Genomic DNA, 17,324 nt, shown 5'->3' with positions numbered 1-17,324 from the left:
GTAGATAATTTTAGAATGATGCCGCAAAATAAATAAGCGTGAAAATAGTAACAATTACAGAGTAATTAGAATTGCACATTACAATTTATAACTACAACTTGTATATACAACGTGACTGTTAGACGATCAACTCAACTAAAAGGTTAAGTTGATGGCTGAGGCCCAGGAATATGCATGTTTTATACTCTATCACGCCCTCTCACATGAGAGTCCATTGAAATTGAAGTGTGGATGTAGCATGAGCCTTCTTCATACCCAGCGCTTAATATATCCATTGAAAGTGGGGGTGAATTGAATGATATTTGAACCCGTAACCTTTATGTCACGCTGGCTCTGATACCATGTTAGAGGATCAACTCAACCAAAATCTTAAGCTGATGGTTGAGGCCAAGGAATATAGTTTAATTTTATACTCTATTAGTGACGATGTGTATAAATTATAATGCGTTTTTTTTCATCATTTTAAAGACTTGTATAATGATTTTTTTTTAATTAAAATATGTGTCTTATATAATGATGAATTGATGATGAGTATACATATGCTATATATTTACTATAGACATTTTTCCAAGGTTTGCTACAAGCCCACTAGATCATAGAATTAACACAATATGATGCTACACGTATTTATACCATAATATTTGCACAACATAAGTGTGCGTCTATTAAAAAAAAAAAAAAAAAAGTGGTACGACTTACACACTTTTCTCAATCATGCGCGAATCATAATTATCATTTAACTGCTGGCGTTCGTAATAACCAGGCCAGGAGCAGCTTTTAGCATTATGCTTGAGAGTGCATATAAATATCTAATATAATATACAAAGATCATTGTACAATATATTGTAACACTGGCTACTATTATAGCTAGAGTATCGTAGTTTAACCATTTAGGCATTTACCCACAAGTTGAAGCAAATAAACGTACTGGCGTACTGCTCATCATCATATTTACCAAAGTAGTAATAAAGCAATGGCCAAGGAAGGACATTCAAGGTTCAGTGAAATTAAAGTTGGTCGAAATATAGAATAATAATAATTAATATTCCATAAAAGTATGGTCTAAAAACTCTAACATTCGAACACTAATATTAATATGAAGTGATAATTGAACACAACGCTAGCCAGCTTTCCAGGTTATATTTTCAACCTAGGCAGTTGAAGGCAATTAAAGTGTTCCAACACGGTTTCTTGACGAGCACATGCAGTTTGTACTACATTAATTATAATCTTTCTCAACCGTTCCAAGCTTTCTGTAATACAATCAACTTGTGCATTATCACTTGATCAAGGCATTGCTATATATAATCTTCTTACTTTGGCTTCAATTTCTCATCAATACTCATATAATCAAATAATTATTACTACAAAGATGGCTTGTACCAAAGTTTTCGTATTTTTAGTCCTTGGTGTCCTAGTATGCACTACTAGTGCTAGGATGCTAGTGAGCACCTCGAATGAGTTCGAGGATGAGAAACTCTTTGGCCACGGTGGAGGCCTAGGTGGAGGTGGTGGATATGGTGGCGGAGCTGGTGGTGGTCTTGGAGGTGGTGCAGGTGCTGGAGGAGGTGCTGGCTATGGAGGTGGTGCTGGAGCTGGAGGAGGAGCAGGTGGTGGTCTTGGAGGTGGAGGCGGTGGAGGACTTGGTGGTGGTGGAGGTGGAGGATTAGGTGGTGGTGGTGGTGCCGGTGGAGGTGCCGGTGGTGGTGCTGGGTATGGCGGTGGAGCTGGAGCTGGAGCTGGTGGTGGACTAGGTGGAGGAGCTGGTGGTGGTAAAGGATTTGGTGGTGGTGGTGGACTAGGTGGTGGTGGTGGTGCAGGTGGAGGAGTTGGTGGTGGGAAAGGTTTTGGTGGTGGTGCAGGTGGAGGAGCAGGCGGTGGAGCTGGGTATGGAGCAGGAGGTGGAGCTGGTGCTGGTGGTGGACTAGGTGGAGGAGCTGGTGGTGGTAAAGGGTTTGGTGGTGGTGGAGGGCTTGGTGGTGGTGGAGGAGCCAGTGGCGGTGGTGGCCTTGGTGGTGGTGCTGGTGCTGGATATGGTGGAGGTGCTGGTGCTGGAGGTGGTGCTGGTGGTGGATATCATTGAGCACACACTTTTGTAGTTTACATGCATACTACAAACCCTAGATACCAAATTACGCATGTTTTAGTATGGGAGCAATAGCTTCCATAATGGGCTCGATTTGTACTTGTTTTGCGATATTGTGCGGGGAACTCTAAGTTCATTCTATACTTTTCAATTCATAATTCCATAAATTAATGATTGAAGAATAATATTTTCCTTCTTGATTACTTCATATTGTTCCATTATCTTCATAATATTACTTCATATTATTACATTATCTCGATTGCTACATATTTATTGCATGGTAGAATTATTGGTACCATGTATGTGCAATATATCACCAACGATTCAATGTCACCTATATTTCATATTGAACAAGTACTTAATTGGTCTGGGTGAAACTGCATACTATCTCATTGACCTCAAGTTCTCAACATCACCATGATTTGTAGAATCCTTCAACAGTGCTTAACATGCTAGGCACATGAAACACAACATTTATCAGATTCTATTTATTGTTAGAATTAATTATTATGTAATGAATCTGAATATAAATATATAATTTAATACCATGCATGCTATATAAATGGCAGCTGTATAATTTAGCTCATTGTTGGACGACCCATTTGATATGTGGAAGACCTCGTTGATGGACAGGGTAACTCAAAGGATATAGGTTTAGTTTCAAATTAAATGGATTTTTATTGAATATAACTTTAATGAACAAGCTTTTAATTGGTCAGAGTCAATATAAGGCAAAAATAATATAGACCTAATAAGAAAAGGTTGTATGATGCATAATTGCATAATTTTGTATTCGATTGTACTCACTTCTCATGTTCATCGCTCATGTTTTAGCTAGCTTGCTCACTATTGATGGCCTAACTCAGTCAATAATGACAGTTTAAAAGGTTACCCGACCCAATTATGCCCCAAACATGTTATTGACCCACACATATACCTTTAGATCGACCTGCCAAATAACCAACTCTAATTGGCAGTATGATATTAAATATTGTATACCATTAGTGAATTTAATTTATTTGCAATTCTACACATGTCTACTTGTCTATCCTCAAATTAGTATCTAGTATCTACTTTACAGGTGGTATTAAGTAGTTATTTAATTTAATCATATTTATGAGATGTTAGGGACTGGAGTTTCATTATTGTGAATAGTGACATGATAACATGAGAAGCACATTGTCAATAGTGACATGATAACTTGATAAGTCTAGTGAGAAAGTTAGAAACTCTACGATGCATAATTCCTCCGCTTCCACTTTGCAGCAATTTAACTTTATACCAATCTCAGATTAATGTTGAATTGACACATACTTTTGCAATTAAAATAAAATTAAATGGTACTTGCAATGTTGCAAATTACTAAGTATTGGTTTGTCTAGATAGATACTCCGTATTAATAAATAATTTTTTGGTTTACCATAATCCCCTACTCTATAAAAATATATACCACTGTAACATCTAATCTCAATATACGTGCCAAAGCATAAAAAGACAATCATTTGTGAAATATTTTATACACATCCGGGTGTACCACGCACCCAACTAAAATTAACCCAGAGTTAGTTTTTGCTCTTTATTTGATGATTAAATGAAAAACAATCATCAAAATGAGAACAAAATGCTCATGGATGTACCGTGCACCTGGTGTATATAGCAATCTCTCATAAATTGAGGATGGAGGAAGTACATTTAATGATCGAAAAAGTGCAAGATTTCATTTGCATTATATTGTTGATACAAAGATTCCAAAGATGCATGGCTAAAAAATGATCTTACATCCGATGGTTGCATGTAGTATTTCACCCAAAAAAAAAAAAAAAAAAAAAAAAAAAAAAAAAAAGGAATTGATGCATACATGCAATATTGAGTATACTACATAGTAGTATAGTACACATACTTTCTCCTAGAGCTGATCAAACATAACTTAGGTCATAAAATGGTGGGTTTCACACTTTTGGGCTTAGAATTGGAGCCAGAGGTACTTTATGGGAAAAAAATTCACTTGGGCATTAATTAATTTCAGGCCCATTTAGTTGGAAAAATTAACCCGCCTCAAGCCCAGGCCATTTTAAAGTTGTGAGCATGAATTTATTGGTCCAATCTTAAGTCTATCCCGATCTATGATAACCTCTACTTTTCCATTACAATATAGTTGCACCATTTTAACTTTCACGTTTTTCGTATTATGATAGTGTTCAAAAGTCAGTCATTATATAAGAGTATGTAATTAATTGAAAACTTTTATGTTGTGATTCACTTTTTTTTTTAAGACAAAGATAGTAGCTCATTTTATTAAAGGAGATCCAATTCCGCCAAAGTAATTAAGCTTTGGGGAAAGGAACTTAAGCATACATACTCTACATTATCTCCGGTATCCCACCTTGCTACAAGATGGAAAACCGTATTAAATTTGCGTTTCACATGAGTAAAAGTACATATGTCAAAGGCTAAGCTATCTTTCCTAATATCATAGAAAATAAAATGAATGGGAGACAAACCACCATCATCTTCTTTCGTAGCTTGCACCACATTTAGCGCATCTGATTCCACAAGAATTCTGGAATAACCAAGTCTGTTGGCAATTTGTAATGCAAAACGTATTGTCAGGGCTTCAGCGCATTGGGGAGATGTAGTATGTAACCTTCTAGTAGCGCCAGCAATAATACTTCCCATTTCATCTCTACATACTACCCCTAAACCAGCCATTCCCCCTGCAGGAACATAAGCGTTGATATTCACCTTGATATAACCACTCTGAGGACAAGTCCAGCCATTACTCACGCTAGTAGCAGTAGGCATACCAGCAGGCCTAAAGACTTTTCGAACATAGGAATTATAGTCCATAACCATCCGCAAGAACCCCACAGCATTTATCACCGGGTTTGGATATTCATTCTCGAAAATCGCTAGATTTCTACACCTCCAACTCGCCCACATAAGGGTAATCATTTGCCTAACAACATCTTCACTGAATTTTCTATTTAACCACAGCCAAAGCTCAGCAAATGACGAGAATAATGGAGCCCCACCAGACTACCGATGTGCTCATTGTGCGCCCAGATTTGACTAGCAGCCGAGCATTTAAGCAATGAGTGGATTATTGTTTCTCGTTCGGTCCCCCACACCTGACAAGTAGTATCCTGGGTAATATGTCTATAAGCTAACCTGTCTTTAACAACCAAATTCCCTTTGACAGCACTCCATATGAAATGTTGTAATTTAGGCGGGCCATTAACACACCATATAGAGCGCCACATTGCATCATTATTCACCTGCTGCTATTGTTCATCGCTTCCCAATTTTGCCAACCAGTAACCTGATCTAACAGAGTAAATACCCCTTTTGTCACAAGACCAGAACATTGAATCAGATCGTTGCCTATTCGAAAGAAGAATAGCTAATATACTCGCCCTAAAAGCCGGCTGAAACAAGCATCCCACCATATTTGCATTCCAATTCTGGTAACCATCTCAAAGGAGCTCACAAACCTTCATTACAAGAAAAAGGCCAGATTCCGACGGACACAAAATTCCGTTGGAAATCCTATATATTCCGGCAGATTTATATTCCGTCGGAAATTTCCGACGGATTTCCTACGGAATAAAATTCCGTCGGAATTTATGGGCTTTTCGACGGAATAATCCGTCGGAAAATCAATATTCTGACGGAAATAAAATCTGTCGCAAATTTCCGATGGAATATAATTAAATAATAAAAAAAACCCTTATATCTCCGAAATCTTCCTATATACGCCCCTTCAATTTCTCCCTCCTCCTCCTTCTCCTCCTCTCTCCTTCTACTGTATCTCTTTCCTCCTCCTCCTCCTTTCTCATTCCATCTTTTCTCTCTCCTCCTCTTCTCTTCCTCTCTCCTCTCCTTCTCTTCCTCTACGCCCCTTCTCTTCTTTTCTCTCCTTCTCCTTCTCTTTCTCTACGCCCTTCCTCCTCTCTCGTTGTTGTTCTCTTTCGGTCATTGTCGCCGACACCACCAACGCTTACCTCAGCAACAACAAACACCACCGTTTTCACGGTCATTTTCGCCATCAACAACAACAAACACCACCATTTTCGCCATCAACATCAACAACACAAGGTTTTCAAGTCAAATTCGACCATGAAAACCCTAGATCTAAGGCTATCATGGTCGAATTTGGCCTCGTAAATCCAATTCCGAGGTTTTGTGCGGTGGAATCAAGGTATGTTTTTTCGGTTTTTTTATTTTAATTAAATTTCTGTTTTTCGGTTTTTTTAATTTTAATTAAAGTGTTGTTTTTCGGTTTTTCATTTATTTTAAATATATTGCTGTTTTCCGGTTTATTTTTTTGAAAATTTATGGTGGTGGTGGTGGATGTTGGAGTTCGGATTGTGGTGGTTGTGGTCGGATCTTTTGATGTTTATTTGGTTGCGGTGTCGTGATGGTAGAGTGGGTGGGTGGGTTTTTTGGTGGTGGTTTTAGGTGGTTTCGGTGAAGCACGTGGGTGTGGTGGTGGGTGGGGTTGGTCTGGGTGGGTGTGCTGCTGGGTTTGGTTAGTGGGTCAAGTACGTGGGTTTTTTGGTGGTGATTTTGGGTGGTGGGTCAAGTACGTGGGTTCAGTTTAGGGGGGCTGGTGGTGGGGGCTTTTTTTTTATTGCTGTTTTCGACGAAAATTTCCGTCGGAAGGAAGCAGATTCCGACGGAATTTTCCGTGGGAAGTGGTATATTCCGACGGAATTTTCCGTCGGAAGTGGTATATTTCGACGGAATCTTTTCCGTCGGAAAATTACGACGGACTCCCGTTTAAAGTCAAATCCAACTTTGACAGAATAGATTCCTTCGGAAAGGTGGCTTCCGACGGAATTTCCCTCGGAAAACGTCCAATTTCCTACGAAGGTTTTTGCGACAGACCTGTTCCTTCGGAATTCCGTCGGAAGGCCCTTTTTCGACCGATTTTTCGATCTTTCAGACGGAAAAATTCCGTCGGAATCCAGCTGTTTTCTTGTTTTGCTTCATGTCTTTATCACACCCAACATGCCTATCAGGAAATTTGATCCGCCCCTCCACTACCAACTAGGGATCTTTCCAAACACTAATATTTCTACCATCGCCCACTCTTTACATCAAACCATCCTTAAGCAATCCTTTTGCCCCCCACACACTTCTCCAAGAGAAGCTCGGATCATATCCTCTAAGTGCCTCAAGCACCATCGAGTTTTAAAAATATTTTGCTTTAAGGACTTTATGAAGCAAAGACGACCCATTCGTATGTAGTCGCCATACTTGTTTTGCCAAGATTGCTTGGTTGAAACATTTGAGGTCCCGAAATCCCAAACCCCCTTTCGTCTTTGGAAGACACAATTTATCCCAATTCTGCCAATGGAGCTTCTTTGCATCCTCTCTCGAGCCCCACCAAAAACGACAAAGTAGTGAATGGATCTCATCAATAACCCCTTTCGGAATCTTGAAAATACTCATCATATAGGTAGAAATAGCTTGGGCAACCGCCTTGATCAAGACTTCCTTCCCCGGCATCGAAAGCAACCTCTCCTTCCACCCATTCAATTTTTTCCATATTCTCTCCTTCAAAACACTAAAGATGGCTTTTTTTTTTTTTTTTTTTTTTTTTTTTTTATCTCCCTATGATCATAGGAAAACCTAAATACTTCTCGTATCTTTCCACCTCCCTAACACCAAGAGTACTAATAATCGCAGTCCTCCGATCCACAGCAACACATTTACCGAAAGCAACTTCCGTCTTACCCAAATTAACTTTCTGACCAGATGTTCTCTCATACATACTGATAATATCAGCAATTGTCAAACATTCTTGCAGGGTTGCTCTCGCAAACAGAATATTGTCATCAGCAAAGAAAAGGTGTGACATTCTCGGAGTAGAATGGCAAATCTTTGCCCCCCTAAGTCTTCTCTCATGAGCAGCTTTCGATATCAGAGTGGATAAAACATCTGCACATTACAACAAATAATCGGCCTAAACTTTTTCATATACTTTGGCTCATTGCATTTTGGAATAAGCACAGTACAGGTTTAATTAATTTCAGAAATATTAACAAAACCCTTTCACCAATTTTTTACCAATCTAATAATATCAGAGCCGAGAATATGCCAGAATTTTTGAAAAAACAGAACATGCATACCATCAATCCTTGAAGCTTTATTAAGATGCATCTGTAAAAGGGCTTACTTGATCTCACCCTCACTCGGCTCCTCATCAAGAATAGCATTCATAGATCTGGAACCACCCTATCTAACCCGGCAATAGCTGCATCAAATTCAGTCGGCTCATAGAGGTAAAGAGTGTCGAAAAATACTCAACAACAACACCCCTAATCTAATCCTCCTCGTCCCTCCAGACCCTATTAGAGTCAAATAAACCGTCGATACAATTTTTTTTCTTTCTTTGGCTAGCTTTTCTATGGAAATACGCCGTGTTCTTATCACCAATATGATTCCTCACGTCTTCTAATTAAGCTCACCCTACTTGTCTACTAGTTTTTCACAGCCGCAATCATCGCAGCATCAACGTGCCCTCCTTGCGGCTCCCATAAGTCATTCTCAAGCCTACTGATTTTTTTCTTAGTGTCCCCGAAAGCCTTAGCCGCCCATTTCTTCAACTTGGTAGCACAATGAGCCAATCGATCATGAGCTTCCAGCTCCGCACTATCTCCCCAGGCTTTAGAAACCACAGCCTCATAATTTTCATTCGCCAGCCACATAGATTCAAACCTAAATAGCTTACCTTTTTTCCCCTATCATAATTATTCAACGTGTCCAGCATTATAGGGGAATGATCCGATTCTTCCCTTACTTGGTGTTGCGCTGAGAAATTCGGATGCAACTCACACCAAGCGTCATCCCCCAAGAATCTATCAAGTCTCTCTCTAATCAATGTGTCCGCCGAGTTTCCCCATTGCCAAATAAATTTATTGCCCTTAAAACCCAAATCCCTCAATCCACAAACATCAATCGCATCACAAAAAACATCCATCAAACTCTCATGTCTAACAACACCCCTTCCTTCTCCGACATGCTCACAATTCCCATGTCTTATGTTTGTTAGATCCCTCCGGCCAACAGTAAATGTCAATAGCTCTCCGTATAGGGGCACCATCACTATTACACACATTCGCCGCAAAATGATGGGAAGAATACGAGATTGTATTATAGTAACATCTCTCCACCAAAAACCCATACCGCCTGATCTACATGTACTACTCAAACACATACCATGCTTTAAACCATATCTCCTTTTTATTTTCACCAACACAACACCATCAATTTTAGTCTCCATAAAAAAAAAAAAAACCACATTCGGCCTCTCCCTCCAGCACAAATCCCGAAGGGTCCTCTCCGTCCAAGAGTTGCCAACCCCTCGGGCGTTCCAACTTAAAAGTTTCATTGCTCTTCGAGGGAATGGCCCCCGCCATTTCCCTCTACTTGATTTATACTGTCGCCAGTAGTAACACCCAAAAAAAACCTTCCTCCTTTGTTTTTTCCTGAGAATTCTAGCTTCTACCTCCATATCAGTTACTCTCTTCTTATTATTTCTCCCCCTTTTAAATATCCCCCTTTCATGACCCCACACCCACTATCTGCATAACCTTCATCCATCCTAGACACCCTCCTCCACTTCCCAACAATTTTACTATCTCTCTCTGGAAGCATATTAGGCAACACATCCTCACCGTACTACTATTAACCCCCTTAATAACTCTATCCTCACTCCCTTTTAATCCCTCCTCCCCCTCAACTACATTAAGCCATCCACCTGTATTATCATTCCCCCTCTTGCCCACAGCTCCATCAACATCAGCTCCCTTACTTCCCTCCGCAGCCATCTCCTTCTCCTTGACAGGTAGAATTTCACCAATTTTATCCTAACAACACTTTTTGGGCGTAGTACATTTTTGTTACTCTCGGAATCAAAGACAAGGGCAAGAGTGGCTTCGCGTACTTTTGGTTGGGAAACAATCTATTGCTCTTTTCGTGAAGCAAAATGCAGCTTTCTAGCAACACCAACCGGGGCAAGTTTGATTCGTTTAACAAAATTTGAGCTCGAACTCCCTTCACCACGAATAGAACCCAACTTGTCACCCCAAATTCTCTCCTTTTCTCTCACAGCGAAAGATTTTAAAGGCATTTTCATTGGAGAAGCCCTTAACCACGTGCCATACTGATAAACCACTGCACCCACCTGTTCACCCTCAATTTCTCTAACTTGGCATTCCTTATCAGTATGATTCAATCTCCCACAAAAGAAGCAAAAAATCTGCAGCCTTTCATACTTGATGTCCACCCACTTTGATTTTGAACCTCCACCCGCAACGAAGACTCCACGTCTGAGAGGCTTAGGAACATCAATTTCAACTTTCCATTTGCACAAACTCTCGTCATCCTAGAGGATTAGATTCATCTAGTTCCACAAAGCCCCCAATCGATTCTCCAATATCATACAGAAACGAAGAACACCTTTTATTGAAAGGAACATTAACTAACCGCACCCACATAGGTGAAGTATGGAATTCAATCTCCGACGGTTGCTCCCCTCCTTGTATCTCTTTCAGCAGCAATAGTTTCCCATCTAAAAAACCAAGGCCTTCCCTCCATAATTATCTCTTTATCCTCCTTGAAGAATTGAAAAACAAAGAGATTTGTGTCGACCGTATTAATGGCAATCTTGTCACTCAATCTCCATAGAAGATAGGGTTCGCTTCATGGCCTCGACACTGAACGTCTTAACCGTACACATCTTTCCTACAAGGGCAAGATGAATTTGATCATTCGTCGTGACCCCTTCATCGACACCCTCACCACAGCCTACCACCAATTCCTCCTCATCAGTGAGTCGAAATTTCTCCCAATCCACTCCATTATTCTAGAAAACTAGCGAAAAATGATTGATTGATTATGAAAACAGGGAATTGCACGATCACACTACAAAAGTTCGAGAAAAACCACGAGCCCTAGGCAAGGACTACTAAACCCTATGCAAGGGACTCTGATTTGGTCTTGGTGGGTAGACTATATTGTGATTCACTTTGTTTAATTAAACATGGAAAACAATTTATTAACTTAGTATGTTTATAGTTTTTATCTTAGCATAATAAGTCCATTCTTGATTAAAATTATACTTTTCGTGTATAAAATGATACACATGGAGTAGAGCCATACCAGGAGGGGGAAGGTGTTAGGGAATGGGAATCCCTTTTAGAATGAGTTCGGTTAGGTTTGATCTTATGTCCAGAAGTCAAAGATTAGAGCTAGGTAGTATTATTGGACGCAATTTTATCACATCGATTATTTTGTAGATATCGCTTATGTTAGAGATGATTTTATAATTCATGACCTAAAAAGGTGATAAAATTCCTTCTGACAAACTGATAAAATGCTTAAACAATTGATTTTTTTTTCTTTGATTAGGTCTAATAATCAATAATCAATCATCAATCGAAGCATACAAGTGATAATACTGTATTATTTATTTAAATACTACATTTCTCTATCCATATTTCTTTAAGAAAATGATGCAAAACAACTAAAGATCGAATAGAGAATAGAGTACGTAGTAATTAAGCTAAGTTGCTATATTGCATGAATAATACTTAAATGCCAACAAATTAAATTATACCACGTTGGTTTATTATTTTATGTGATATATAGATAAATATTATCATAAAAATAGAAAAAGTAATAAAAAAAATTATTTCATTGACGTGCAAAGTAAGGAAGTACTGTACTAAATTATAGCCGGTGAAACCAATGCATATTATGCATGCAAATTTGAGATAAACGAATAATTCAACAACAACAAGACATGCATGGCATGCAGGAAGCCACCGGTCACTGAAACCATAAATTCTTCATTAAGAGGCTGATGATAAGACTGAAATTCAGCTTCGTCTTCTCTTTTTCAAATTTCAATGGAGTGTGTTATGCATTTGTTTCTACCCTCAAACTACATTTAATATATACACCGCCTTATTTTATTGGAAAAAGATACATATACGTTGTACCTTTCATACTAGTTTTGGATCCGAGTAGTGTCTCAAATCATTACATGGTGTTATACATGTACATGTAATTCATGACAGTCTTCTTTGAATTAAATTATATTTTTCATATTGTCATTCACTATATTTTGAGCTTTTATTTTTGGATAAGGGTAATGCTATAGGACTGTATATAAGTATTTAATATACTTACTTTTATAGTATTAAGTTGGAAATTAATCGACAGATTATGAGTAAATCGGTGTAATAAATGTTTATTTATTGTCTATTCTTTCCACGACTGCATATATCATTTTCCTTTATTTTTAAAGAAATACTTCGTATGAAATATATAAGTTAGTAGTAATAAGACATCAGCTAGTATTAAATCATGAGACTGTATATAAAAATCTTGTATACGAAGTATATCATAATTATGATTTTTATCTTTAATATAATTTTGTTGATATGAGATGAGAAACAATGAATGGTAGTGATAATTTTTTTTTTTTTTTTTTTTAAGAATAATTAAGGTCTTTTAATATATAGTATATATTCCTAATTAATATTTGGCAGATACAAACAAATTTATATCAACTCAAAATTTGTAAATAATTGCACATTTTTTCTCTTAAATTTAGAGGGTGCTTGAATCTTCTCTTGATGAATCTTTAATTATGCTCTCCTTTTTTTGAACCATTTAACACCCTCTAAAATATACTCCTCTTGTGCTAGAGATCGAATTAAAATTTACAAAATACTTGAAAAATAAAACATAAAAAAGCTCATAGAAAAAATTTCCAAATATTAGTTCTTGCCGCTTCCAAATATTAACTCCGAGCTCCGACGCTATCCTTACAATTAGGTTTTACTAGATGAAAGCCCGTGCGATGCACGATTTTTCATACATATATCTCAAGAAAAGATATTTTCTATATACTCTAAGTTTTTTTTTTTTTTTTTTTTTTTTTTTATAATTATTTGATTTATTTTACAATTTAATAATTTCAGACAAAAAAAAAAAACCATATAATAATTTAATTAAAATATATTGCCAATTACAAAAGTATAATTTTTTTTAATGTAATTTATAATGCAACTTAATTTATTGTTGTTTTGTTATTTATTCATTGTTGTTAGTTATATGACAATAATATGATATCTTTCAAAAAAAAAATTTAATATGATATTTCGTTGATTACATATTAGGGTAAAATCTTTAATATGAAAAGATAATAGTTTTTTATTTTTAAAATAATTTAAATCCTAAATCATTATTCGTTGCTTTTTACACTTGAAATTAAACTCTCAAATCTATATATCATTTTGTATATTTCTTGTGATCTCTTGATATCTGACAAATTATCTGTCTTTTCAAATTTTTAGACATAAAATGTTTAAAGAAGGTAAAGTTTTTTATTGCGTTATAAGTTTTAAATTTTTTTTATGAAAAAAACATCTTATTAAACAGGTATTTAGATAAAACCATTAATTTCATAAGATAATTTTTTTTTTTAATAATTTAAATCCTAATATCCCATGGTTTTTTATAAATAAAATCTCATAAAAATAATTTTTGTAATTAGATCATACTCATAATATTTTTGAACATTAAAAATAATAGTTATTAGATGTAATATTTCGATGTAAAAAATTATTTTGATAGGATCACCAACTTTGTTCACACCGATAACTCTTCCATCTAATAAAAGTGGATAAATAGAACATGTTAGCAAAAATAAAATTTATATAAAATTAATCTTTATAGTCTTATAAAATAAATTAAAATATTTATCAGAAAGTGAATAATTGTTGGGAAATTAATCTGAAAATTGTAATTATACAAAATTAAATCTATGCATTGGAATTTTTTCATTGTTCCCAATTGCCTAAACAATAGTATTTTGGAAAATTGAATTATTATTTTATTTTCGCTGACAATGCGTGCGATATTGCTTCTTATTTGTATCTAATGGAGTAAATTTTTCCTTCAATCAATTTTGAACAAAATTGTAGAACAAAGTTGACTTTAATTGAAGCATGAACGTAATCACCCTGTAATTAAAAATTAAAAAATAAGTTAATTTTACGACTTAATTAAGTTGCCTAAATCACAAAAAAATTTGTTAAAAATTTTATTAAAAGATTAAATAAATGTAAACGATTTATAAAGATATAACACCTCCTCATCCAATGGGATCATCAGGCGAGAAACTCGTACTTTGATATTCCAAAGATTTTTGCTCGAATATAATTCTCTAATAAAATTAGATTTGCATGTAAAAACAAAATTCAGTGAACAAAACATAAACATATAATCATTAAGTATCCCAAATAAACACAATTTAAGCAATAATCACAAATATACATTTAAACATGGGTTTTAAAAATTAGGCTAAGAATTACCCAGCCATTGATGACCTAATAAAACTGACACAAAATTAATGACACAAAATTTTCTTGGTTTGGTTTTGTATTGATACAAAATTTTGTGGGTGTCATATGATGCGTCAATTTATAATGGTAAATATCACAAATTTCAATTTAATTATAATTAAGGAATAATTTTTATTTCTTATCATAAACACTATCAAAATTTATCTAATAATAGTAGGTATATAAATCCTATCTAAAGATGATTATTTTAAAAGATAATTTTTAGTTTTTTAAATAAATTAAATCCTAATAAATCAATATTCGTTGTTTTTACTTACGTGGCAAAATTATTAAATCTCATTCGTCACTTTTGTTTAGGTGGCAAACGAATTTTTTAATTCCAAAATAAAATAGAAATCTAATTTTTAATTGGACGAAATTATACCTTTGTTTATGTGGCACGCCGAATGCTCTCCAAAAATACTAATTAAGCTAATAAATCAAATTACACCAAGCAACTACCGTATAAAGTTTTTTTTTGATGTAATCAGATCAACGTATAATTTTGTCAAGCATTTCTAAATTTTTACCAATTTTAAAAATATAGAGTATTAAATACAAGTATGTATGTTTAAGAGTAGTGTACAACACTTTATCATTTCCTCCAACATTATACTAATAATAAATTAAAAAAAAAAAAAAAAAAATCTATCATTACACTCTTTATACTACACAGAGCCACAGAGGTTCAAATTTAATATTACATGCACATGCAAATTGCAAAACATATTATAGATGTTTAAACTGGCTGGTGGCCTTACCACATTTATAACCTTCTCAACCGTACTTATTTTCATGCAAATTTTGTCTTCTTCCACCATTCTTCTATATAAACCCCTCTTAAATCTTAATATAGTCAACTTTCACTTGCTTCTTATTTCTACTTACAAAAAATAAAAAGTTTGTAATTTTGATAGTTAAAATTTAAAGTATTAATATGAATTCTAAGCTTCTTATCTTTCTAGGGCTTATATACGTACTTGTTTGTGTTATTGGTGAAACTTATGCTATAAGAAATGATCGTTTCACCACTAAGGATTTAGGTGATATTGGTGTGTATGGTGGTGGTCCGGGAATGGGTGGCGGAATTCCCGGTATAGGCGGTCTTCCTCCTCCCGGTGTGATCGGAGGTGTACCACCGGGTGCACCACCGGGCGGTGTTGTTGGGGGTGGTCAAGGTGGCATAGGGGGCATGGTTCTAGGTGGTGGTTTAGGTCAAGGAGCGCCGGGTTTTGGTATGGGTCAAGGTGGGCCTGGTGGTGGCATGGGCATGGGTGGTGTTCCCGGAGGTGTTGTGGGCGGGCAACCGGGCTTTGGCATGGGCTCAGGTATTGGTGCTGGTATTGGTGCAGGTTCTAGGATGGGTGGTGGTGGTCTTGGTGGACCCATCGGGGGGTCCACCGGTATTGGAGCCGGAGTGGGTGCTGGAATGGGCGGGAACATGGGTGGTTTGCCTGGTATACCCGGTGTCGGTTCGAGTTCAGGTTTTGGCATTGGAGCTGGGGCTGGGGCTGGCTCTGGTGTTGGTCCTAACCCTGGAGGAAACTAGGACTACGTAGTACGTACTACACATGAACACGCACTATAAAAGAAATAAGGAATCCTTTAGTTTGTTATTATAAGTATGATTTTGTCAAGTTATTAGATAATTAGTAGGCACTATCTAAATATGTAGTGTTAATTAAGTTCTTTATATTGTCCAAACTGTTCTGTATTGCAGCTGTACGTGAGGTCTTTTAGTTTGTTGTTGTGTCTTAATACAATAAGAAGAAAGTTGATCTCATATTGAACACTAGTCACTCTAATACGTTTCCTCTCTTGATTTTAGCTAATTTAGCTGATAACTATTTATCTATTTACTTTATATACGAGTAACAGTGGCGTTTCAGGATTTTCAAATAGGATGTGCACAATATACTTATTATCAATCAATCGATCAATAACTATATACTAAAAACACACCACTAATGACACGTGTCATCATTTGGTGTGTCCTTAAATACATATATTTTTTATTTTCTTTTATTTCCTAGGAGAAATTATTCTTTTAAGTAAAGTTTAATGAGGTAAATAAAAGTTGTCTAAAATGTAAATAACCTTAATTGTAAAAAAATAATTATTATCTAGATCTTTAATTATAGAAAGAATAAAATACAATAACTTCTTTAGGAAAAATATCATATACGTAGTAGATTATCAACATAAGATTTTTATTACTTATTTTTGTTAAGTAAATTACCTTGATAACCAATATTTACGTAAGAACATCAATCAATAACTGTATAATTTATTGATTGATAACTATTAATTATTATATAAAATATTACCAAAATATAATTTAAAATATATTGATATCTAATTAGAGTTCGTATCAGGAGAAAAGTTGAATAAGAAATAATATGTTGTCGGAATGATATGTAATAATATTATATTAGGTTGCGCAGTTTTGGATGAAATAATAGAGTGATTTTAATAGTGTGTACAAAGAAAATTTATTCGCAAGGTTAGTACTTAGTACATAACTTTAAAATTTTACATCTAGTTAACAAGGAAAATAACACTTTAGCAATACCACACCGAAATACATAAAATAACCATATGCTCAAAGGCTTAACTTTAAAGTACATATTTAGCTAATCGATTTTTTCATGACTATGTTTCATTTTAGTAAATGTTTCGGTAGTTTAATTCACACTAATTTTGACAACTTTTTACATTGATTAAAATAGTTGTAAATTGATAATAACACTAAATATTACTGTGCATAGCACGAGACCTAAACTAGTAAATTATAATTCTTTTGACGAGCCTATATT

The 17,324-nt window shown here is 35.6% G+C and overlaps 2 protein-coding genes across 2 annotated transcripts; both read left to right on the top strand.

The window, feature by feature from the left end:
• The first annotated feature begins 1,164 nt into the window (after positions 1-1,164).
• On the top strand, positions 1,165-2,294 carry LOC110720932 (glycine-rich protein 5-like). The gene has a single exon (XM_021900026.1). It carries the CDS (start codon positions 1,373-1,375, stop codon positions 2,081-2,083), a length of 711 nt encoding a protein of 236 aa, XP_021755718.1. The 5' UTR covers positions 1,165-1,372; the 3' UTR covers positions 2,084-2,294.
• A 13,151-nt stretch (positions 2,295-15,445) lies between these two features.
• On the top strand, positions 15,446-16,057 carry LOC110720704 (glycine-rich cell wall structural protein-like). The gene has a single exon (XM_021899755.1). It carries the CDS (start codon positions 15,446-15,448, stop codon positions 16,055-16,057), a length of 612 nt encoding a protein of 203 aa, XP_021755447.1.
• Positions 16,058-17,324: the final 1,267 nt, after the last annotated feature.

This window comes from Chenopodium quinoa, unplaced genomic scaffold, assembly GCF_001683475.1.
Source record: "Chenopodium quinoa cultivar QQ74 unplaced genomic scaffold, ASM168347v1, whole genome shotgun sequence".
Classification (NCBI taxonomy): Eukaryota; Viridiplantae; Streptophyta; class Magnoliopsida; order Caryophyllales; family Amaranthaceae; genus Chenopodium; species Chenopodium quinoa.
This window is presented reverse-complemented; position numbering and strand designations above follow the sequence as displayed.

Bases quoted from the DNA above. Each gene is read 5' to 3' on its own strand.
- LOC110720932 (XM_021900026.1), top strand. From the start codon at position 1,373: ATGGCTTGTACCAAAGTTTTCGTATTTTTAGTCCTTGGTGTCCTAGTA.
- LOC110720704 (XM_021899755.1), top strand. From the start codon at position 15,446: ATGAATTCTAAGCTTCTTATCTTTCTAGGGCTTATATACGTACTTGTT.